Source organism: Balaenoptera borealis, assembly GCF_965194805.1.
Source record: "Balaenoptera borealis genome assembly, chromosome: 11".
Taxonomy (NCBI): domain Eukaryota; kingdom Metazoa; phylum Chordata; class Mammalia; order Artiodactyla; family Balaenopteridae; genus Balaenoptera; species Balaenoptera borealis.
Genome location: NC_138868.1, coordinates 33,320,492 through 33,347,333, shown reverse-complemented (window position 1 = coordinate 33,347,333; position 26,842 = coordinate 33,320,492). Strand labels below are relative to the sequence as shown.

The 26,842-nt window shown below is 35.6% G+C and overlaps 1 protein-coding gene across 3 annotated transcripts in view; it reads left to right on the top strand.

Moving 5' to 3' along the window:
- LUZP2 (leucine zipper protein 2) overlaps positions 1-25,442 on the top strand; it is a 911,611-nt gene extending 886,169 nt beyond the window's left edge. For all 3 annotated transcript variants that reach the window (XM_082342495.1, XM_082342494.1, XM_082342493.1), the window contains exons 10-12: positions 2,660-2,752; positions 21,210-21,296; positions 22,057-25,442. In XM_082342495.1, the coding sequence (XP_082198621.1) occupies positions 2,660-2,752; positions 21,210-21,296; positions 22,057-22,155 (279 nt within the window). In that variant the 3' untranslated portion in view covers positions 22,156-25,442. The remainder of the gene's footprint in view (positions 1-2,659; positions 2,753-21,209; positions 21,297-22,056) is intronic.
- The last annotated feature ends 1,400 nt before the right edge of the window (positions 25,443-26,842 follow it).

Here is a 26,842-nt window from a genome sequence, read left to right as displayed (position 1 = left end):
ATTACTACATGAAAAAAGCCTATCTGAAATCGCTACATACTGTATGAGTCCAACTGTGGATATTTTAGAAAAGGAAAAACTATGGAGAAAATTAAAAGACCAGTGGTTGCCAGGGGTGGGAAGGGTAGGGATGAATAGGCAGATCACAGAGGATTTTTAGGGCAATGAAAATACTATGTATGATAACATAAAGATGGATATGTGTTATTATACATTTGTCCAAACCTATAGGATTTCGCCCAAGAGTGAATCCTAACATAAACCATGGACACTGGGTGATTATGATGTGTTAATGTAGGTTCATCCTTGATAACATTTGTACCACGCTGGTGAGTGATGTTGATAATGGGGGAGGCTATGCTTGTGTGAGAGGTGGGGCTTTATGGACAATCTCTGTACCTTCCTATCAATTTTGCTGTGAACCTAAAACTACCCTAAACAACAAACAAACAAATTAAAAAAACTGACAAAAAACATACTGCAGTTTAGGGGTTCTTGACCTAATTTAGCAGGGCAGCAGAAAACTGAGGTCCTCCAAAGTTGTATACATTGTCTAAGGCCCTTATTTATTTATGTGCTAATCCAGAACCAGAATTCACATTTCTTTAACTCCAAAATACGTTATCGTTCCCCAAAATCAGTTCCCATTCTTTGTTAATTCATCAGACTCAATAAGGCTTCTTTCTAAAAGGAGCCATTGGGGCTTCCCTGGTGGCGCAGTGGTTAACAATCCACCTGCCAATGCAGGGGACACAGGTTCAAGCCCTGATCTGGGAAGATCCCACATGCCGCAGAGCAGCTAAGCTCGTGTGCCACAACTACTGAGCCTTTACTCTAGAGCCCAGGAGCCACAACTGCTGAAGCCCATGTGCCTGGAGCCTGTGCTCAGCAACAAGAGAAACCACCGCAAGGCGAAGCCCGCACACCGCAAGGAAGAGTAGCCCCCGCTCGCCACAACTAGAGAAAGCCCGCACACAGCAATGAAGACCCAACGCAGCCAAAAATAAATAAATAAAAATTAAAATAAAATAAAAGGAGCCATTTCACTGATAGCAAATGCTTACATTAAGGATTGCATGTATTACACTTAATGCAACCAGTTCTGCAATTAAATACTAAGGTTTTGTATTTAAAGTAATTTAACTTTTTCATGCGTTGTTGCTCACATTGGTGAAGTGATGTATAATTTCCTCCAGTTGTTAAAAGTAATTAATATATGTAATTTTTTTTCCTGAAGCAGAGTTGAGATATTCGTAAATAGATATAGAAATTGACAAACCAGGCACCCCAGTCGCTTAATATATGAGCACAAGGGTAGCCTTTGGCAAACTTATGGAGGAGTAAAGTTTCACTGTCATTCTTTTCCCCCTGCTCTTTCTGACCTTAATTGTAAATGAAGTCCCTTTTATATTTTGTCCAAAATAGCAAACGCCTACAAAAATAGATAGATGATAGGTAGATAGATAGATAGATAGATAGATGATAGATAAACAGATAAATAAAACCTTTTATTCTGCACATATTTCTTACCTAAGTCTCACCACCAAAATCTGGGAGCATTTTCATAAATACACAATATTTGCATTAGAAAATATAATTAAGCAAACATTAACATTTATCAATATGGGCATATTTATATTTTAAGGAAGATATTGAATACCTACTTTAAAATGTAATCTCCATCATTGGTGAACCTGGTGTTATTTTTTACAGCTTACCTAGCTGGGTTAAGTTTCCCTCCTGTTGGTTTCAATGGCAAACCTCTATCTCAGCCCTTATGTTGTACTGTCAGTTTTATTTTATTGATTGACTCCCAGTATCATTCAAGTCTCTGTGATTACAAGCAATCAACATTGACCCTTACCAAATTAAATGAAGGAGCTTTAATGATAGAATATCAGGAGCTCATACTATCCAGGAGAAGACAGAAGTAACAAAGCTGGGAATGGGCAGAAACAGAGGGTGCTTCAGAAGACTGGGAATGTGAACCATAAGAAGTGTCTCATTGTAGAAACAACTTGGACAAGTCACCCTACTGGAACTAATGTACCTATTTAAGGCCTCTTTTTAATCTAGTAAGTATTTAATTTCAAGAATGAAGGTTCCAAAGACCTAACTTGGATCGTGTGCATTGGCATTTCTGTGTAGAAAGTAGCACAGAGAAATTTATAATAATATTTACGGTTTCTGGAGATATAAAACAGTACTTGGTTAGTGAAGCATTGGAGTGAATATAATTCTCTTTTGTAAATCACAGTGAGATGTTAGAAAACATCTTATTTCCTATTAAAAAAACAAGATGTGTGCTTATTATTTCCCAGATATACTGGGGTTTAAAATAAAGAGAAACGATAGGATTCCTGTTTTTTTGAGGAACCAGGATCCTTAAAATAAAAGCTTATTATGCAAGAAATTAATGTTTCCAGTGGGAAGATAATCCCATTGGACAGCACTAATATAAAATTGAATAGAAATTATTTAATTTCACAATTAATATTTAAGGTACAGTTTTTAAGATCTCTGATATATATAAATTTTCATTTTATTCTTTTTCTTTGAGTGTGATGTTGCCATTGTATCATGTTTTACAATAGTCCTAGGATCTCTCTGTTGAATCTATTTCTCTCTTTTTTAATGTTCTCTCTCTTTCTCTCTCAAGGCTCAACAAACCACTTCTGAAGCCCATGAGAGCTCTCAAGTTGAGACTACAAAGGAAGAATATCTGAGTACCCCTGAGTGCGATACTCAAATTGTAAGATTAATTTAAAATGTTTTTAACAACATTCAACATGAAAACAAGGACATAAGCATTTTAACAACCCTAGTTTATGCCACCATGAAACTTTCTATTTATATGTAATATCTACTATCTAAACAGTGTACTTTTAAATTTGAAAATACAGATAGATATGAATCATGTAGGTGTTCCACTAGGAAATGTAATCAGACAATTAGGGGTACTATGAACTTGACTTGCTAGAGAGGTAAGGGGGTCATTCCCACAATCACATGACAGAAAGCTATTAAAATGTTAAAAACAAACACAAACAAACAGAACTCCAAACAAAGAATGTGATTCAATAATATTCTCCCCAAGAAGCAAATAAACCCTGCATTATAGAGACATTACATTAGAGGAAGGGAGATTCTTACCCTTCAAATGATAATAGGAAATATGGAACTTGTACTCTGTGCTTTCACTTGTAATAAGTGAAATGAAATTTTAGTTCTGGAACTTTGACACGATAACAGATCTATCATGTCTGGGCTTGAGGAACAGCAAATGCCAACAGCTGTATTTAATAGATTCAAAGCTAGGCTTCAATCTAGTTGACAAAATGGAAATTATCTGCTGAAACTATTCATGATGGAAAAGAAATCAGGTGATAGCAAAGGAAATAAGGCAGAATAGAAACATAAGTTAAACAAGTCAATCTCTTTTTCCTCTATTGACTGCCAAAGTAAATTTAGAAATATAAATTTCTCAACAATTTTGCCTTCACATCTTTGTATATTGAAGCATGTTCCAAAACCATACAATTTAGAATATAAGGTTAGTGAGAAGTAGAAATAAAATATTCTGCAATTTACTTCCAAGGAAGGAAGAAGTCAAGAAGTTTGGGGCAGGAAGGAACATTTTTGCTGTAGTTTGAAGAACAGATAGGTTTCTGACAGCGTGAGTGAATGTGCAGAGACAAGAAAACATCTGAATAATATAAGTAGAGAGTAGCATACAGAAAATAGTGGGATGTTGCCTAAGAAGATAATTTGGGACTTAAGTGGGAGGGGCACTGGATTCCCAAGCTAAGGAGTTTGGTTTGAATTAGGGATATAGTTAAGATTTTCAAATGTTTATGTCCAGTTAAATGATAAGACCATTGGGTTAATTTTAAGGAGAGTGCCCTTGTTTCTTGATATACTTTCCTAAAACTACCAAAAAATCATTTTGCAGTATATATGTATATCAAATCATTATGTTGTACAGCTAAAACTAATACAATGTTACATGTCAATTATATCTCAATTTTTAAAAATTAAAAATAAATAAGAATCTTGGAAGCTTCTGGCCTGCACCCTTATGGGTAATTCTCAGGCTTGATCCTTCAATGTCCTGCTTTGAGCCCTTGGATTAGGAGGAATTCAGTTGCTTTTTTCCTGCCCTTGTACTGGTGTATCTGTGCCTTGAGCAAATCATTCACGTCATGAGGTGGCCAAAACATCTGAAAGGACAAAGAACCAGGACTTCATCAAACTTAACAAACAAACAAAATAGTCCCACTGAAGGCAAACCTGAAAAGTTCTATACGTTTTGCTAAGATTCCCCAAAGCAATATTTTGGTCTACTTTTCTTGTCAAGAGAGAGGCATAAATTATTTTTTTGTTGTATGTTTGTTGCACTCTCTTTCTACTTTTGTTGTCCTTCCTTGTCACTAGCTGCTCCTCTCCCTTCAATAAGTCCCATAAGCATCTGCTACCTTGGTGGAGGCCCCGATCTGGGTCCCTTCAAAAAGCTGCCTCCACCTGTACCAGCATGAACGCTCTCTCTCTAACCTGATTTCAGTTCCCTAGGTTTTAGTCTTTGAAATCTCTACTTCCAAGCAGCTACACTTTCTAGTGCAGAGAGTGCTCAATATTTATAGGCTGTAGACTCAGTTACATGTAAAGGCCAAGAGAGTAATAAAAGTGAATGAGATAAGCCAGGTGTAAGCAGTAGGAATTAATCAGATTGCTGTGAACATCAGTTTTCCAATTCTACATCAGTAGTTGTTAGCCCTGTCCTCACTGTAGTATCACATGGAGGGCTTTTAGAAAATACTGATGACCAGGACCAACCTCAGAAAAACTGACTCAAAAAGAAAGGAATTAGAACACTCCCTAACACCACACACAAAAATAAACTAAAAATGGATTAAAGACCTAAATGTAAGACCAGACACTATAAAATTCTTAGAGGAAAACATAGAACACTCTTTGACATAAATCACAGCAAGATCTTTTTTGACCCACCTCCTAGAGTAATGAAAATAAAAACAAAAATAAACAAATGGAACCTAAATAAACTTAAAAGCCTTTGCACAGCAAAGGAAACCATAAACAAGACGAAAAGACAACCCTCAGAATGGAAGAAAATATTTGCAAATGAAGCAACTGACAAAGGATTAATCTCCAAAATATACAAACAGCTTATGCAGCTCAACATCAAAAAAACAAACGACCCAATCAAAAAATGGGCAGAAGACCTAAATAGACATTTCTCCAAAGAAGATATACAGATTGCCAACAAACACATGAAAGGATGCCAACATCACTAATTAGAGAAATGCAAATGAAAACTACAATGAGGTATCACTTCACACTGGTTAGAATGGCCATCATCAAAAAATCTACAAACAGGCTTCCCTGGTGGTGCAGTGGTTGAGAGTCTGCCTGCTAATGCAGGGGACACGGGTTCGAGCCCTGGTCTGGGAGGATCCCACATGCCGCGGAGCAACTAGGCCCGTGAGCCACAACTACTCAGCCTGCGCGTCTGGAGCCTGTGCTCCGCAACAAGAGAGGCCACGATAGTGAGAGGCCCACGCACCGTGATGAAGAGTGGCCCCCGCTTGCCACAACTAGAGAAGGCCCTAGCACAGAAACGAAGACCCAACATAGCAATCAATCAATCAATCAATAAAATCTTTAAAAAAAAAATCTACAAACAGTAAATGCTGGAGAGGGTGTGTAGAAAAGGGAACCCTCTTGCACTGTTGGTGGGAATGTAAATTGATACAGCCACTATGGAGAACAGTATGGAGGTTCCTTAAAAAACTAAAAATAGAATTACCATATGACCCAGCAATCCCACTACTGGGCATATACCCAGAGAAAACCATAATTCAAAAATCATGTACCACAATGTTCATTGCAGCTCTATTTACAATAGCCAGGACATGGAAGCAACCTAAATGTCCATCAGGAGAGGAAGAGATAAGGAAGATGTGGTACATACATACAGTGGAATATTACTCAGCTATAAAAAGGAAAGAAATTGAGTCATTTGTAGAGATGTGGATGGACCTAGAGAGTGTCATACAGAGTGAAGTAAGTCAGAAAGAGAAAAACAAATATTGTATGTTAACACATATGTAGAATGTAGAAAAATGGTATAGATGATCTTATTTGCAAAGCAGAAATAGAGACACAGACGTAGAGAACAAACATATGGTTACCAAGGGGGGAAGGGGGGGTGGGATGAATTGGGAGATTGGGGTTGACATATATACACTATTAATACTATGTATAAAATAGATAACTATTGAGAACCTACTATATAGCACAGGGAACCCTACTCAGTGCTCTGGGGTGACCTAAATGGGAAGGAAACCCAAAAAAGAGGGGATATATGTATACATATAGCTGATTCACTTTGCTGTACAGTAGAAACTAACACAACATTGTAAAGCAACTATAATCCAATAAAAATTAATTTAAAAAAAAAGAAAAATTGACTCAGCATCTTAGTATGTGGAGTCTAGACATTGGTTGTATTTATTTTTTAACTTCTCCAGGTGATTCTAATGTGCAGGCCAGTTTTACTAAAAAAAATGTGTTTCACATGTACATGATTATTAAAATCATGTAAGGAGCTTTTAAAAATTAAGAATTTGAGAAGTTCTTCAATAAGTTCTAAATAAATAGGACTAAGGGTAACCATTTATTTTTCTTTTTTTAAAAAAATTAATTAATTTATTTATTTTTGGCTGCGTTGGGTCTTCGTTTCTGTGCGAGGGCTTTCTCTAGTTGTGGCAAGTGGGGGGCCACTCTTCATCGCGGTGCACGGGCCTCTCACCGTCGCGGCCTCTCTTGTTGCGGAGCACAGGCTCCAGACGCGCAGGCTCAGCAGTTGTGGCTCACGGGCCCAGTTGCTCCGCGGCATGTGGGATCTTCCCAGACCAGGGCTCGAACCCGCATCCCCTGCATTGGCAGGCAGATTCTCAACCACTGCACCACCAGGGAAGCCCAGGGTAACCATTTTTTAACGTGGACTTGACAACACTCTTCCCAACCCAGGCGATTCTTAATTTGAAAAACATTGGTTTAGATAACACATAATACCTTTAGAGTGTTGTTTAGTAATAGAGTTTCTCCTTCTCAAACTCTGTTATATTTGCATTTAAAGACAGCAATGCCTAAATAAGGCTCTGTAATGGTAGTACGATGTGACTTTTGCTAGTAGGTAGAGGGGGTCCATCCCAGAACCCTTTGTTTATTATGCAGCCATATATAAGAGAAGCACGGATGTAGGACTGTGAAATTGATCAGGAAGCTAATGTGTGATTTTATCCATAACTAAGCCTTCCCTTGAGAGAGCTAGTGGACCATTATCTCCCCAAGCTATAGTTCTCAGAGTGTAATTAACCTTAAGCATGGAGAGCTCTATAGTTCCTTTCTAGCATTCCCCAATAATAAGAGAATAATTCTGATGACTTCCTCCACCTTACAGGAAAAAGTGGGAGGATCTTTGGATTTATGAGAACTACTGTTACTCAGCTTGTCTAAATTCACCCAAAATATTCTGATTTGTGTTAAATAGCATGAAATGCATTGCTTCCGTTTCAATACAGCAATGTGAAAATAGCTTCAACTTGACTCTAACAAACTGGAGACTCAAGCTCCAGTTTGGGTTGCTTTAATCGAATATCCAAATAAGATATCAAAACATAATTTCATAAAGAAAAAACAAAATAAATGTACCTCCTCTTCTGATAAAGGGATTGGTGCATTTTCTGTTGTAGGAAGGATAGTTTTATTATGTTAGGCAGAAGTATAGTCTTATTGTCTTTATTTGGAGATTGAGTATGGTTAAAAGATGCATAGAAGTGCCAAGTTGATAAGAGGTGGATTTGTGATGATTAACTTTATGTGTCAAAATGACTGAGCTAAGGGATGCCCAGAGAGCTGGTAAAACATTTTTTCTGAGTATGTCTGACAGGGTGTTTCCAGAAGAGATTAGCATTTGAATCATTAGACTAAGAAAAGATCTTCCCTCATAAATATGGCAGGCATCATCTAATCCCATGAAGGTCCAAATAGAACGAAAAGATTGAGGAAGTACAAATTCTCTCTCTCTTTGAGCTGGGATATATACCTTCTTCTGCCCTCAGACATCAGAGGTCTTGCTTCTGGGGCCTTCCAACTCCAGGACTTAATACCAGCAGACCACCCACCCCAGTTCTCAGGCCTTTGGCCTCAGGTTGGGAGTTACACCATCAGCTCCCCTGATTCGCAGCCCTTTGGACTTGGACTGAATTATGCCACCAGCTTTCCTGGTTCTCCAGATTACAGAGGGCATATCATGGCATGTCTCATCTTCCATAATCACATGAGCAAATTCCCATAAAAAAATCTCCTCTTAAATATCTATGTATATATTCTATTAGTTCTGTTTCCCTGGACAACCTAATACAATCATTTTTCCATATTTATATTTTATGTATTTTGAAATATTGGCATCAGGTTTTTTATAAAAGACTTTTTTCTTTAATCAGAGATTAAGCAGTGTTACTTAGTTTTCTACAGAGAGAAAGTAGATGGTAGTTGTTGAGTTAAATTTTTACTTTAGTGCCCTTACTTGACAAAATTAATAGTTGGCAAATTTATTCCCATTTCTTTTTTTTTAAATGTTTTTCTGCTCTATGAAATTCAAAAATGTAGAAACTACTAAATGAGAAAATTTTTTAAATAATAAAAGTAAGATAAAATAGGGACCTGAATGAAGCCAATAACAAATAATTGAGAGCATGACATAAACAGAATATCAAAAAGAGAAATCCACAGGACTTTGTGTTCAAGCAAAGACGCAGGAATAAGGATGAAGTCTAATATGAACCCCAATTTTCATGTTGGCTGACTGGAGCAATTATATTGTTATTCTCAAACAAAATTAACTACTACAGGAGAAATTTTAAGTTAATTTTTGTTTATTTACTTCTGAACAGAAGAGGTTCATGCTCTCTTAAAAACTAGAATGGACAAAAATGCACGTTGGAGCTAATTATTTGTGAAAAATATGACAGTTTTTAAAAGCATGTCATTTGCATGCTGTAAAAATCACACATTTTAACTATATATTTCAATTATTCATTTAATTTACTGAGTTGTGTAACCATTACCACAGTCCAGTTTTAGAACATTTCTATCTTTCTAATAAGATCCCCCATGCCTTTTTTTTACAGTTAATCTCTATAAAGACAGTCACTAACCTAGTTTCTATCATTATAGATTTGCCTTTTCTATAAATTTTATATAAATTGATCATATAGTGTGTGATATTTTGCATCTTGCTCCTTGTATATAGCATAATGACTTTAAGGTTCATCCATATTATAATATGTATCAGTAGTTTGTTCCTTTTTATTCTGAATAGAATCCATTGTATGGTTTTACCACATTTTCTTTATCCATTCACCAGCTGATAACTTTTTGATTTTTTCTACTTTTTGGCTATTATGAATAATGATACCATGAACATTTACATAAACATCTTTGTGTGGACATATGTTTTATTTTTCTTGAGTAGATACCCAGAAGTAGCATGGGATATGGTAAATTATTCCTTAACTGGTTAAGAAGCAGACAAACTTTTCCAAAGTGGCTGCACCATTTTACATCCTAATTGGGAGTGTATGAGAGTTTTATTTTCTCTACATCTTTGACACCACTTGTTACTGTCTGAATTTTTGCTTAAAAAGCAAATTCTAGTGAGTGTGAAGTCAAATTTCATTGCAGGCTTAATTGTTAATTCCCTAATGGTTAATAATTTGAGCATATTTGTATATACTTATTAGCAAGTCATATATTTTCTTTGGTGAAATTTCTATTCTAATAGTTTCCCCATGCTCTGCTGGGTTGTTTGTCTTCTCAGTGTTGAGTAGTAAGATTCCTTATATATTCTGGATATAGATCCTTTACCAAATATATGATTTGAAAACATTTCTCTCCATATATTTCTTGTCTTTTCATTTTCTTAATGGTGTCTTTTAAAAAGTAATTAAGGTTTTTTAGTACAGTTTTAGATGTACAGAGTAATTGAGCAATAGTTCAGAGAGTTCCATATAGCAACCAGCCATCTTTCTGTAATTTATTTCTAGTTTAGTTCCATTGCAGTCTGATGGCATACTCTACACTTGTTCAAATGTATTTTATGGCCCAGAATGCAGTCTATCTTGGTAAATGTTCCATGTGACTTTGAGAAGAATGTGTATTCTCCTCTTCTTTGATGAAGTGTTCTATAAATGTCAATTAGATCCGTTTTATCTGCACTGTTGTTCAGATCAACTATATTCTTAGAGGTTTTCTCCCTGCTTGATATGTCCACTATTGATATAGAGTGTTGAAGCCTTAATCTATAATAGTGGTTTGGTCTATTTCTCCTTGCAGTTCTATCAGTTTTTGACTCATGTATCTTGACATTCTGTTGTTAGGTGCATTCATGTTAAGAATTGTTATATATTTTTGTAGAATTGGTCCCTGTATTATTATACAAATGTCCCTCTTTATCCCTGATATTTTTCTTGGTCTGAAGTTGGCTTTGTCTAAAATTAATATGGCTACTCCAACTTTCTTTTGATTAGCATGGACTATCTTTCTGAGTTCCTTAACTTTTAATCAACCTGTGTCCTTATATTTAAAGTTCGTTTCTTATATACAACATCTAGTTGTGTGCTCTTCTCTTATCCCCTCTTACAATCCCTGTCTTTTATTGATATACTTAGACCCTTCACATTTAAAGTGAATATTGATATAGTTGGATTGATGTCTGCCATAATTTGTAACTGTTTTGGATTTATCACATCTTTCATGGATTGTGAAAGAACCTTTTATAGAGAGTATATATAGAGTATTTCCAGTTCCTCTATTATAACATTGCTGTCATTCATTTCACTTAACCATAAGCTGTAATTACAAATACATTGTTGCTATTGTCATTTTGAACAGACTGTTATCCGTTTCATCAGTTAAGAACAAGATAAATAAAAACATTATTTTACCTCCACTTATTCCTTCTAGAACACTCTTCCTCTCTTTTTGTAGATCAGGGTTTCTGAACTATATCATTTCCTCCTGTCTGAAGAACTTTTAACTTTTCTTGAAAGGCAGGTATACTGGTGACAAATTCCCTCAGTTTTTGTTTTTCTGAGATCTTTATTTTTTCTTCACATTTGAAGGATAATTTTACTGGATAATATTTCAATTTTTTTAACACTAAATATTTCACTTCAATCTTTTCTTGCTTAAATTGTTTTTAAGTAGAAGTCTGAAGTAATTCCTATCCTTATTTCTCTGTCGTTAAGTTTTCACCTTTTGATTCTTTCAATATGTCTCTGTGGTTTTCTGCAGTTTGATGACATGCCTAGATGTAATTTTGTTTTTCTAATCTTCCAGGATTTGTGATTGAGTTCTGTCATTACCTTTGGGGAACTCTCATCATTCTTACTTCAAATATGTCCTCTGTTATTTTCTTATCCTTCTAGTATTTCCATTACCTCTACATTGCAGGTTTTCTAATTGTTTTACAATTCTGGACATTCTGTCCATTGTTTAAACCCTTTTATCTTTGCATCTGTTTGGTACCTTTCTATCAACCTGTCTTCAAGTTCACTGATTTTTTTCAGTGGGCAATGTCCAGAATATTGATGAGCTCCTCAAAGGCAGTCTTCATTTCTGTTACAGTGGGTTTTTTTTTTTTTTTTTGCTTTATTTTTAGCATTTCCATTTGATCCTTAGATTTTTCCATCTTATGCTTATATTACCCATTTGTTCATGCATTTTGTCCACTTTTCCCCCTAGAGCCCTTAGCATATCAGCCACAGTTATTTTTAAACTCCCAGTCTGATACTTCCAAAACATTTGCCATTTCTGAGTCTGGCTTTATTACTTTTTTATCTCCTCAGACTGTGTATTTTTCTTGCTTTTATAATACTTCTAATTTCTTCCCAGTTTATTAAAATATAATTGACACATTACACTATGTAAGGTTAAGGTACACAAAGTAGTGATATTCTATATCTATATATTGTGAAATGATAACCATAATAAGGTTAGTTAACACATCCATCATCTTACACAGTTAATTTGTGTGTGTGTGGTGAGAACATTTAAAATCTACTCTCTCAGCAACTTTCAAATATACAATACAGTATTGTTAACTATAGTCACCAAGGTGTACATTATATTCCCAGAACTTATCCATCTTATAATTGGAAGTTTGTACCCTTTGACCACCTTCACCTACTTTCCCAATCCCCCCTCATGCCCCTGACAACTACCCATCTGCTCTGTTTCTATGGGTTTATTTTGTTTTGTTAGATTTCATATATGTAAGTAAGATTTCATATATGTTAGATTTCATATATGTAAGTGTTTTGTTAGATTTCATATAAGTAAGTTAGATTTCATATATATAAGTAGATTTCATATATGTAAGTATCTTAGCATAATCCCCTCAGTGTTTATCGATGTTGTCCCAAATGGCAGGATTTCCTTCCTTTTTTATGTCTGAATAATATTCATATACATATATATTCCTCTACTTATAACACTTTATTCACCTGGAATCTTAGGTTGTTTCCATGTCTCGGATATTATAAATAAGGCTGTATAACCCTCCCAGACTTCAGACAATGCTACAAAGGTACTGTAATCAAAACAGCATGGCATTGGCACAAAAACAGACATTTGGATCAACGGAACAGAATAGAGAGCTCAGAAATAAACCCACACATCTACAGTCAATTAATCATCTACAAAGTAGGTAAGAAAATACAGGAGAAAAGACAGTCTCTTCAGCAAGTGGTGCTGGGAGAGCTGGACAGCCGCATGTAAATCAGTGAAGTTAGAACACACCCTCACACCACACGCAAAAATAAACTCAAAATGGCTTAAAGACTTACCTATAAAACATGATACCATAAAACTCTTAGAAGAGAACATAGGCAAAACATTCTCTGACATAAATCGTACCAATATTTTCTTAGGTCAGTCTCCCAAGACAATAGAAATAAAAGCAGAAATAAACAAATGTGACCTAATCAAACTTACAGGCTTTTGTACAGTAAAGGAAATCATAAACAAAACAAAAAGACAACCTCCTGACTGGGAGAAAACATTTGCAAACGATGCAATCAACAGGGGCTTAATTTCCAAAGTGTACCAACAAGTCATATAACTCAATAACAAAAACAAACAAACAAACAACCCAATTGAAAAATGGGCAGAAGACCTAAATAGACATTTCTCCAAAGAAGACATACAGATGGCCAACAGACACATGAAAAATGCTCAACACAGCTAATTATTAGAGAAATGAAAATCAAACCCACAATGAAGAACCACCTCACACCAGTTAGAACGGCCATCATTAAAAAAATCTAGTCTTATTCACTCTTACTATCCAGGACAGAAACAGATGAAACTGGTGGAAACAACTATAAGGAGGAGAATATTTCAGTCAAATATAAAAGTGAACTCAGTGAAAAGCATCTGAAAATAGAATTAGCCTAGAATAGAGAATATAGTATATTATATGATTGAATAATGAAAAACAACCATTCTGGGATGTAGTCAGGAAATGAAGCATTAGAGTAGAGGAAAAGAACTATCATGAGATCATCCCGTTCTGTTGCAGGATTCTGTGATCATCAGCAACCTCACTGAGTGCTGATGGGAACACATGCAATCTCTTAGTAAATAAATACCAAAGGTGATTCATTTTCATTCCTGTTGGTCATACCCTAGACTAAATAACATAGTAGAGAAAGCCTGGAAATTACCACTTTGCTGTTTCCTAGCACGTCACTATGGCAAGTGATTTTGTTATTCAGATCCCTTTTCTATAAAATAGATGTCAATGATTTTCAAACTCTTGCCTGCCTATGACTCATCAGGTCAGCCTGTAAAACTGCTTGTGGTAAGGCTCCACTCCCATCAATTATTCGTCAGTAGATCTGGGACAGAGCCCAGGAATGTGTATCGTTTGAATAAACCCAGCTAGATTTTCTTCCATCTATATTTCCTGTTAAATATTTTGAGAATCTTTAATGTTGATTTCTTACAGGTTTATCATGATGATTGTATATCATAGATATTAAATTCACAGTGTTCAGTTTTATCATGGATGTCCTTATTAGTTCAGTCTAAAAAAGCTGCTCTGCAATTTTCATACTCAAGGTCTCAATATCTTGTATGGACAAGGTCCTAAACTTGGAATTAGAGACCATGCATATTCTTAGATAGCTTTGTGGGTTTGTTCCACTTCCTGCCCTACGCAGCCAGGCAGGGTCACCTAGGAAAATGGCCACTGGATTTCTTGGCCCTTTTCTTAGTAGACATAGAAAACTTGAAATGGATCACCAAAAGCTTAACAGCATATTGGACTATCAGTTTTGGGGATGTTTAAATTCCTTTGAAAGCAGCTTTACTTCAATGGTAATTTTGGAGTCACAGGGAGAAAGCAAAGGATGTACCTGCTTCACCCCATTTTCCTGCAGTTTGCAAATGTGCCTCATATTGTTTAATAGCATATCAAGAATTAAAGACATTGAACATTTTATTTTAATTTCCACATAGGTATTGAGACTTACTACTCAATGTAGATGTGCTTTACAGTGTTTCTGACTCCTCTAGGTAGCACACACTTAACTTTTCTTAATGTGCTGAGGAACCAAAAGGCAGCAATGGCTTATGTTTAGCATTGGAAGCACTCCTCGCTCAGATTCTTGCCATCACACCTGCTTACAAGTCCCTGACCAAAGGGAGTTTATTCAACAGCAAAGCACTGTCCAGGGAACTGAGAGGAGAAAATGTGCAGGAAATAAATCTAGAGCTGCGAGTAGAAAATTATGCCAGCATTTTCATGCTAAAACAATTTTGGCAGAGATTTTAAAAGTCCTAGTTTGCAATTATATCCAGTATTCACTGTGTGGCATTTGATGCCCTGATGAGTCGTTGGCAGACATTAGCTTAACAAAATTTTCTAGGCAAGTCATGCCCTGCTGTAATTGGGCTGAGAGACCATATACCATTGTCATTCTGGGCTACGTTCCATCAGACCATCTGAAGAGGTTGGCTTCGTACAAGGCATTCTTCATTGTGCTACTGTGGTATTTTTTTTTTTAAGAAGGAAAAGGCATGCCTCCAGATTACATGGGAAGTATAGATAGTTTCCTAAGGGCTTTAGAACAAATTTCTGCTTTTTACATTAGATAATAAATTTCCATGTTTACCCTCCTATAACGTCTTAATTTAAAGCATGCAAAATGTTAACTTAATTATTATTTCTTACCAGGAATCATATAGAAACCATAAGAATAATGATTAACTTATAATTTGGAAAATACAAATAACCCAGTAAGCACATTAATAATTATTATAAGGAAATTTGCCAAACAGTGATGTGCAAATACAAAGGTTAAATTGGTCAATAACTCTTTGACCCCTCCTACCTTCCCTGAGACATAATGGTTTTCACCTCTGGGTCCCCATAGTACTTGGTTTATACACATATTTTATCCTGTATCACGGTCCATCTTGCATGTTGATTATTTGTATAAGGTTCTCATTCTGCATTAGATAATAAGCAATTTGGGGACAGAGACTATAAAAGTATTGACATTTCCTTCAGCACCAAACAAAATACTCATCTTAACAGATGCTTGTAAATATTTTTCCAAAATATCTAAAATTATGAAGTTTCATAAGTTATGAAATTATGAAGTTACTTTTTCCAAAATATCTAAAATTATGAAATGATGAATATCTAAAATTATGTGCCACTGGTGGCACAGTGGTTAAGAATCTGCCTGCCAATGCAGGGGACACGGGTTCAAGCCCTCATCCGGGAAGATCCTACATGCTGCGGAGCAACTAAGCCTGTGCTCCGCAACTACTGAGCCTGTGCTCTAGAACCTGCGAGCCACAACTACTGAGCCCGCGTGCTATAACTACTGAAGCCCGTGTGCCTAGAGCCTGTGCTCTGCAACAACAGAAGCCACCGCAATGAGAAGCCCACGCACCGTAACGAAGAGCAGCCTCCACTCACCACAACTAGAGAAAGCCCGCATGCAGCAACGAAGACCCAATGCAGCTAAAAATTTTTTAAAAATAAAATTAAATTAATTAATTAAAAAATAGGAAAAAGAATCCTCCTGCCAATGCAGGGGACACGGGTTCGAGCCCTGGTCTGGGAAGATCCCACATGCCGCGGAGCAAATAAGCCCGTGCGCCACAACTACTGAGTCTGCACTCTAGAGCCAATGAGCCACAACTACTGAGCCCACGTGCCACAGCTACTGAAGCCTGCGTACCTAGAGCCGGTGCTCTGCAACAAGAGAAGCCACCGCAATGAGAAGCCCGTGCACTGCAACGATGTGTAGCCCCCAGCTTGCCACAATTAGAGAAAGCCTGCACGCAGCAACGAAGACCCAACGCAGCCAAAAATAAATACATTAATTAATTAAAAATAAATAACTGAATAAAACTATGAAGTTAGACAGGGCTTCATGTTTCAAATTTGTAACTATTTTGTGTGAAGGATGAAGCATTATGGTTCAGAGAGGTAATGTGACTCGCCTAGAGGAGGCTGGTTAGGGAGCGTCAGTGTCAGACGCTGTCTCCCTCCCACTCCTCTGTCCCTCCATTAACTGAATTCAGAGCCATCACTTTGATTCAGCATTACGTTTTTAATCTTTGAACTTCTTTTCTAATTTCTGCCCTTCTTAATATTAAAACAGTACTAAAGTATCATTCTATAATAAATATTAAAAAACGCATTTCATACACAAGAGTGACATGAGAGAAAAATTTAGCCAAAATGTGTTTATGTTTCTAAAAACCTTGGTACTTAATTCCATTTTTTCTCCTTTACAGTATTCTGAAAATCATGTTTGTTTTTAGCCTCCAGCTTGTCCCAGATATTAATTAAATATGAAGAATGAGTTGGACTTTTTAACTGTCAGAGATATTTTTTCTTGGTAAAATTTCAGGTTGCCCAGTTACGCATTTGCATTAAGTATTTTGAGTTCCTTTAAAGTTTTAGAGAAAGGTCATAAGAGGAGCACCTAATATGTGCAAAATACTCCTTTAGGAACCATTCTATAGTTTTATTTAATCTAAATCTTCCAAAATTCATGTCAGGTAGCGATCATTTTGCCTACCCTACAGATAAGGAGTCAGAACCTCCTTAAGATGAAGTAACTTTCCCAAGTGTATACAGCAAATAAGGGCTAAAGCAATTCTAACCTGAAATGGGCTCTTTACTCCATTCACCTAGCCGAGTTACCTACACTGTATCATGTCACTTGATGTCAAAATTTTGAATTATCCCCATTTTACAAATGAGGGAAAATTGAGGTTAAATTGGTATTTCCTACCATCATTCCACCAACAAGTACTGCCCCGTCATGAAGTTTTCAACAGTATAGGAATGTAGAAAATAGACATTTAATAGTCAAATAACAAAATATTAGCAGATTTTCCATGAACCAGTCTCTCTCTCTTTCTCGCTCTCTCTCTCTGCCTCTCAAGAACAATTTCTTTTGACATTGGATCCTTTATATAATTTTAGTATTAAAATGTTATTTCTTTTCTGAAATATTGTTGAAAAATAGCAGTGTGTTTTGCTTGTTGATTTGTTCTAATGTTGAAATTTGTCTGTCACTGGTGTTTAATTTTATTCTTCTGTAAAATACCAAAGTTTGGAACCTCAATGTTCATTATCAGAGATAGTGGGAGATGGAGTTGGGACTCAAATTCATTTGCACGTGACTCCTGATAATTATTAAGGAAACCCCAGTATTAGAGTCTGCCCCATCATGGTAGGATTATGTATTTTTTCCTACAGGGGTAAATAATTAAAAGGGCTGGTCTCAACTAAATTTGTTGTTACTTTGCCTACTTTTGTGGCCATAATATAACATTTTGTCAGATGGTAGTTTGTTGCCCAAAGCACAGAAACAAACTGGTTATTCTGGTGGTGTTGGGGAAGATGTATATGTGAGAAAGAGCATGTAATCACTTTAATAAAGATACGTTCATGGCTCATCCCATTTCATAATTTACAGACCCAGCTGTGGTCCTCCCTAGGTCACCTGTAAAATTAATAGGTGAGCTGCATACTGAAGTAGCTGAATCTGTGCAGACTTTCCTGATCATTCTTCATATTTTATTACTTGAGTTTCTAGAAATAGGTACTATACTCATCCAGTTGAATTTTATCTAATTGAGAGAGTGTTTTGAAGGCTTGTACCTGCAGGAGTGCTTATATCTGTTGCCTTTCTGAGAAACACTAGGAATTTTATGAACCCTATCTCATGAAGTTTCCACAATGCCTGTGAGGCACACAAAAAATAAATTTAAAGGTTGTGTTCATTATAAGATCAAAATATCAAAAAAGGTTGGAGCTGTCTTCCAGCCACGTAGTATTTTCTTTACTGTTGAAATTTAATAAGTATTCATTGTTCAGATGATCAAAGGCTTGTCTCAAATAGCCAGCTGTGCTTGCATTAATGAAAGAACATACTCTGCCATAAATCCCACAGTATCTTTCTAATGACAATGACCTCAAGTAGTAATTCATACACAAAAAATGGTTTTGGGGTCACATAGATTTGGCAAATGGTTATATCATATCTCCTAAGAGATTTATAATGCATTTGTACACTACAAAGAAGTGGATTTCAAATTTCATTGTGCATTTGAATTGCTGGATTGCTGATTAAAAATGCAAGCCCTATATTCGTAGGACTGAATTATCACCCAGGAGTATTATTTTTTAACCAGCACCTTATATGATTATGTGAGCAGATCATTCAAGACGAAAGCTTTAAGAAATTGTGTGTTAAAGGCTCTGAGAAGAACTACCTTAAATACCACTGTTTAATGTTCAAATAAACTTTTTCTCCAAACTTAACGTGATTTATGAACTCCATTATTCCAAAATATATATTGGGAAACCTTACACTCTGCAGGTTACTTTCTGCATTCTGAGCTTGATTTAGTACATTTATTTTAGTTTTTTTTTTTTCCCCAAGGCCGAAAGCAAGTATAATAAAAACAAAGGTCAGTTGTATTATTACAGTAAAAACAAAACAATTATAATATTCCAGGGAAATTTTAGTTTCTAGGTCTAACTCAAACCCATACAACATAAAAAGAAAAAAAAGTCTTAGGTAGCGTAGAAGATTCCTCTGTGTAGATGCCTAAAATTCTTTGGACTAAGGCACTCAAGGTTTTGACTACTGGTTTCTATTATTATAGTTATAATCTTACTTTTCCACTATACTCTAGGCTTATTTTGAAGAAGGGGCTATGTGCAACCATTTTGGAGCTTTTATCAAATATAACTAAATCTCATATGAAAAACTCAGGCATTTATGAAAATTCTAAAGGACTGAAATATTTTCATAGCCAATGTTTGTTTTATTCATTTATTATTTATTTAGTGATTAGATATTGACCACTTGCTATCTAATAGGCATCTAGCTGGGATCTAGGGCTGATACATGTAGCCTCTATCTTCAAGGAACTTACAATATATCGAAGAGTCAGACATGCATATACATATAAAAACGTTAAGTGTGCTAATGTTTCTAATGCATTGTACCTTTAGAGCAGGAGAGTGTGATGAGCCTACCTGGTGGTGAAAATGATGTGCTAGGGAGGGAACAAGTAGCCGGTCTTCAGGATCTCCCAGTGAAGAGAGACCTTTATGAAGGTGGAGGGGAAGAGCATATTACACAGACACAGAAGGGTAAAGTAACATGAGTGTTCAGTTAAGAGCCATGTAGAGTAAGAATAGGGAGAATGTGACAATGGCTTTGCTCTCAGATTTGAATTGGAGTAGGTTAAATCTCATATACAACTTCTTTCGTTATCATCCTCTCCTAGAATTTATGGAAAGTTAGAGTTCAAAGCCAGCTTAGGTATCCTCCTTGTTTGACTTCAAAGAAAGAAACTGACTTGCTCAAGGTTAGAGTTACACAGTGGCCATGAACTATTAAACTCCCAGTCTCCATTTTATATGTTTTATACAGGGAAAGGATTACAGAAAAATCACTAAAAAAAATGTACATATTCTTACATTAAACCATTTTTAGTTACTTTAAAATGTGTTTAAAATAAAAAAGATGAAAATAAAAGGAAGAGGTGAAGGGAGAATGAGAGGCAGTAAGGAAAGGAGGAGGGAGGCGAGGCAGACTAAGGAAGAAGGAAGAAAGAAAGGGAGGGATGGAGGGAAGGAAAATTCAATATTTTAACCTTGGTTAAAATGAAATATGAAGGGCAACTGGAATATGCTGCCAGTAATTCATTTTCTTCAAGACTATTGAGGCTAATAAGTAAGATGAGATTTCCTGGTTAGTAAAATATATGATCTTCTTCCCAGAAATATAATCTTTTTTAAGATGTTGAAGTTTTTTGCTAGACAGATTGATGATGTTGACCAAAAACAAATAGATTGACAGACATTTCTTCAGCAATGATGGGTTGGTTTGGGATCAGCAGAGAATTACAATTTTGGGTCTGCAACCATGGTGAGCAAGGTACAAGTGCCCACAAGGCAAAGGAAAAAGAATTCTTTCATAGAGGGGAAAAGAAAGTTGGAAGGGCTACAGTAAACAAAGAGTTCATGGCTTTTCGTGGGCTGAGTTGTTGCCAGGAAAGAAGAGGAGTCTTTCTTCGTCTTGTTGGGCTCTGCTATTGCTGCAAGGTGTGAGAGCGCCCCCTTCTGGTCTCCTGACTCTATTTAATCGTGATTCCAGGTTATTAATTTTTTACAACGATCATATTGTTTAAGTTGTTTCCTGGCTTGCAATATTGATGTCCGGCAGGCATAAAGACCATGGATCCTAGAGTCTAGACACATCACGGATATAGAATATAGTAGTTTTGTAACTCTTTACTTTTTAAAAATTTTTGCAAAGAAAGAACTTTCCATTGGAATTGAGCTTTTGTTGTAGTAGCCGACTGTCATAAGCATCACTAAGATTCCCAAATGGACTATGAATGCTTGCCCATTCCCTGGGATCCCACTAATGTTGTGATAAATTTGTCCCTAGCTTGACCTTTCAGTTTGTCTCAAAGTGAAGGAAGTTTTCAATGGGAAGATTTCAAAGGAGATTTTCTATTCCCTCCCTTCATTTAATTTAACTTCATTGACCTATTTTCAATCGCAGCTTTTACAGGGGAGCACGACCTGTTCAATGAAGCACGAAGAAAATCCTGCAAGCAATGACACTGCAGAATCAGAACCTGTCCCACAGGTATTTGGTTTGGTTTGTTTGCTTGTTTTGATTGTCAGAAAGCACTTTTTGAAGCTATTGGGTTCCATGATTTTCTCTCTTGCTTTAGCTAAAGCAGCGATGCTGTATTACCTAATACAAGACACATCTTTCACCTATTGCCTCTGGACCTTTCCATGACCACTGTGCCTGCCACTAAACTTTTGGTTTGATTAGCTGAGGTCCTAGAAGAACAAGGGCAGGGGAGGGGTCTCACCCCTCCCCAGCAACCAAGAAGCAAAACAAAAGTAAACAGAGAACAAAAATTATACATATATTCCTTATAGGACAAAGAAGATAAAAAGAAGACTTGAGAAAGCAGAGAAGGAAGAAAGAAGTACACATCCCCCACAAAAACAAGTAACAAAGAAACAACTCAGGAGCTTAATTCTGAACTTCTATCTGGACTGTTCTATATTTGACCAAACATATTACATCATAGTAATTATTAGGATTCATTTTACTTAACACATTTTTAATTTGGGGGTTAGATTCATCAGAGTTGGATGGTTTGACCAAAGTTTTCTCAAAATAGTTTTTGAAATATTGCCATTTGTGGAAAATATTTTATGTGCTTTCAAGAAGTAGCAGTGTTAACATATTTACACTTATTTTCTGCCTGACATTGGTTTTCTGTAAGATATTTGTTGAGGTACATGAGTTATTCTGTTAGGATTTTAATTTTTACATTCAACATTTTTATTTTGACTCTCCTAATTGTCTTTTCCTTATTGTTTGACAGAATGTGCCGGTGCCTCCTTGTACTGAATGCGAAGAGGAAAAAAACCTGGGAAAACAATTGACCAGCACTGAAGGGAAGGCAAATAGAGAAAAAAAATGACTGTAAATACCAAGAAACTGTGTTAAAAACATCCATTTGCTATTGTCTTCATACTCTTTTTAGACCACAAGCTTGATGGGAATACTAAGTTTTTAAAGCATGCAACTTTTTCACAATTTTATGTAACTTTATACAGTAGTCTACAAATTTTCCAAAAGATTCCAGGCCAATTATGATCCTTAAGCAATAATCTAATTAAAATGGATATCCACAGTCATACATCGTCACTGTCATCAGTAAATTGCCCAGTATAAATTGGTCTTTTTTGAACTCAAATGCAATATAACGTTTAATTCTTCTGGTTCATTTGGGTATCCAGTACTTCCATGATCTAGTTTTTTAAATCAGCTGGAGAATGATTAAATGTGGATCCTCAGCATTTTTAGAATCCAAATTGAAACCATAGCATAAAGATTTTGGTCCATGCTGGTTAATTGCAGTCACTCTCCTCAAGGTTGGAATCTGTACTGACCCGAATATATTATTTATTTGAGTGTGTTCATTGCTATTCTCATTACTATTTAGAACCATGTCTAAATAATATCAAGGCATTTCCGTCAGGGGTTTAGTCAATTAACAAAATTCTTTAAATATGTTTAGTATAATGTAGACAAAATATCAAGGAAGAATGACTAAATTTCTGACACAATTGATTAGATTTTTGGCATTCTATAGACACACCCCTATGGTTGTCTGCTGGAATTACTCCAAGCTATAAATCAAGCTGTTTGAAATGCTCAGTGTGATTTTTGGTATGAAATTGGGTAATGGGATGTGGGATGGGAAGAGAGGTCCAAAATACAAATATGCAAGCAGATAATATACATTTTAAAATGAGGATTTGATGAAGGTAAAATAGCCATGTAGAACTAATGAACCCCAATTTGTATATTTTGAAAACAAATGTATTATTAAAATAAATCAGTGGCTGTGGGAACCTTTGACGTTGGGACTCTACATAGGAATACCACTGATCAAATAAATTCACTCTTGGATACTCTGAACATACCTCATAAGCAAGAGTAATTGACACTGACTGAAATGATACGTATAGCATCAAACTTATAGACTAAAATCAATTGGTTAAATGATGTAGTTAGGTTGTCTGCACCAAATCTATTCACTTCTGCTGGTTAGACCCATTTTGTAGAAAGCGTATAAAACCATTGTTTTATAGACTGGATCTGTCAAGCCACAATTAATTTGGAGCACAGTATCCTGGCATGATCTGTAATCAATGGATGAACTTAAATTCTGGGATATGATGGCACAACTTTGACCACAGTGACATATTCAAAGAAATTTAGTGATCTGGAGAAATGCCAAACTATCATTAACAGTAAAAGTGATACTGTGATATATTCATGTAGCAATTGTACTTGCTGAGTAATTCTGTGTCACTTATCAGTATTTTTCAGATTACAGGCTACCTAAGAAAGAGAACTAGTTTTATAGATGATTTATAGAGTTTTCAGGTGAAATGACCAGGACAAAAGAAAAGATCAAGGTCTGAAGCTCCTGCTGACTCCTCAGCTCTAAAAATCATTTAATTCACTGAGATGGAATATTGCTAATTTCCCTGGTCCTATTCCTTGTAATTTCCATATTGTACCCAGAAACCCTAACCATCTCTAAAGATTTATGAAAGGGAAGCAGATAATTTAGTTTAATTTAGGTTTACTTTCCTACCTCCACCCATGGCTCCAACTTCCCTCCCAGACCATATGGATCCTATGGAAAATTAATCACCATTTCACCTTAGCAAAGTATGTCTTGAGGAATCTTTGGAAATAATAAAAATATAGTCCAGCTGATATTTTTCCGAAAATTTTAGAGGGTAACATGATGAAAGAGAAGTTGGCTTAATATTAATCAAATTTGAATAGCTTCATCTATAAATTATTTTTTCTATGCTTTAAATTCCTATTCTACTACATGATAATATAATCAATTTTCTTCTCTTAAATACTGGCATGTTCAAGTGGGCTTTGAATGAATATAATGTACACATTTTTCTTTAACAATAGGTAGCATTATGCATCCTGCAGAGTTTACCATGGTATAGTCACTGCATTATTTGTTTAAAAACAAAAATAATTTGTAATAGAAGAGTTTTATAAATATTTTTAAGAAATATTCTGGGAGTTCCTTTTAACAGTTAATCACAGAATTCTTTTTAGTATGTACTATGACTTGAGTTTAGTGAATGCATTTTATTTCTCTCAATCCATTAATTGCTGAGGTTTAAAATGCTTTACAAACGTGTGGCTTTTGTCCATAAGAAAGGTACCATTTCTTATTATTTCTTTTAATTAGCTCCTATATAAATAGATGTTGTTTTTGAGGAGTTAACATTCATAGCCTAACTATCCTCATGTGGAAAAAAAAACATTAAGCAAAATGTTGAATGTAGATAGTACAATTCTAATATGTACTTGTAATAGTAAGCAGTGAAGAATTACTTATGCTTTGTAGAATATGAATGGATTCCTGTTGAGAAACAAACACACTTTCCAGTGGAATAACTTATTTTAATATGAGTACTACCAGAACTAACAATTTATTTCTATTATTTTGAAGTACTGATATATTCATTCTAAGTTGGGAATTGGTTTTGGACTTTGTGTCTCCTTTTATATGCATTAACTATGTAAACTAGTGCCTAAAATGTGTAAGACCTAAATGAAAGCTGACTGTGTCTATCCCATGCCAACATTCTCAGATGAAAAGTGAAAAAGTGAGTAACTCATCTGGATGTGGTTTTCTGTGTGATCTCAAATCTCTGAATACTGAATATCTATGGCTAACTAATTTTTTTTTCATTCTTTAGTCATATATTTAGCATTGAAGTGCTATTTGGGAGGCACTTCTGTTTCATAAAGTATACTGGATTAGAAGTCTGAGACAGTTATATGTGAAGGAGACATTTACTGTTTTAGATGGACAGTGTGAATAGCTGGATTAAAATAATATTTGTGAACTTTGCTATAATGGAATCTTTTAATTTTGTAGCTCAGGTACTGTAATTAGCACTACTTAAAGTAGAGGTTGAAATTATCAGTGACACCAGAGAGTAGGGTAAACTGTTCAGACATAGAGAGTAATGACAACATACACTTGTTTACTTAGGGGACATTTTCTTAGTCATGTATACAGTCTTAAATTTCCCCAAACTATTTGTTCATCTGGGTTACGTTATATAATATTGATGGTCAAGTGGTGAAGAATAAAAGGTACTGAAAAATGGCCTATTTTTGCTCAATAAAGGTTTGTTTCCAAGACTACTATGTATATGATCTACCTAAACTAATTGAAAAACACACATTAACTTTTAAAATAGTACTCGCTTCTGTGTTTCATGATCTAAGAACTTTTTTGAAATGTCATCCTGGAAATTTCTTCAATCTCTCTTTGCCACTGTCCCAGAAAACCCTTATTTTATTTAGTGTTTTTTTTTTTTTTTAATAGAGTTCCATGTTGGCAGAGATTTTTGTCTATTTGTTTGCAAATGAGTCTCAAGTGCTTAGAACTAGCTGCCCCCTAGCAGGTGCTTAAATATCTGTTGAATGAATTCAGAACCTGAAGCATCAATGGAAGAAGTAAAGAAAGCAACAAGGTAACATATTCTAGTGTGATAACAGGAAATCATAAGACATAGTCTTTTAGGAAAAGAAAATAAATATCATGTTTTTGTTTTTGTTTGTTTTGATTTTAGGTTATTTTTCCTTTGCATTTTTCTATTGGGCCTGTGTCTGTGACTAAAAAGAGTAGATACGGCACTCCTGGATGAATTTTGGAATGCAGCTCAATGTCATAGACATAATTCACATGGCACGTATGTGTCTTTAATTGGAACCCAGATTGGACATTCACCTGAACCTGTACAAGTCACTTGATTTCTTTTAGTATAAGTTTCTAAGCTCTTAGACCTTAAGTGGTTGGGCTAAGATTTTCCTCTCCATTCTGTTGAGCCCTAGTTTTTTAGCAGACATAAGCCAAGGGCTGCTGAGAAGGTAAATGAATATCTAGAGGATGGGGCTCACTACTAGAGGATCTATTCTTTTATATAATTTATTTGTTGGGCTTACACATTCTGCGTATACTTTTAGTGGAGAAAGGAAGTCCAAGTCTAAAGTGATTTGAAAATCACTGAATAACATAATCTTGATGATCTCCTTTCTCCGTTTGTTCATTCAGTCAGCCAGTCATTCATTCAATAAATTTTCTTTGAGATTCTACAATGTGCCTGCCATTCCACTTCTTTTGAAGATCCAATAGTAAACAAAAATAGTGATTATGAATATTAATGTTGTGCTTAATATATACCAGCCACTGTTTTAATTTTTTATTATTAGTTAAGTATTCTGAGGATTATTTAAGACAGATATTACAGTTATCCTCATTTCACAGATGAGGCAATTGAGGTAGAAAATGTTAATTGAATTGCCCAAGATCATACAGCCTGTAAGAGGAAGAAGTAGGATATAGATCTGGCAATGAGTTTCTTGAATCCATGTGCTTAACTGTTTCACCACACTGTCTCTCCTGCGAATGCCAGAGTCCTGCTTTCATGGAGCTTACAGTTTAGAGAAAGAGACAACCATTAATGAGGGAAGTACACAGAAAAGTGTATGACTGCTACACAGGGTTCTCTTTACAGCATACCACGGGGCAGGGGTGGGGGTGT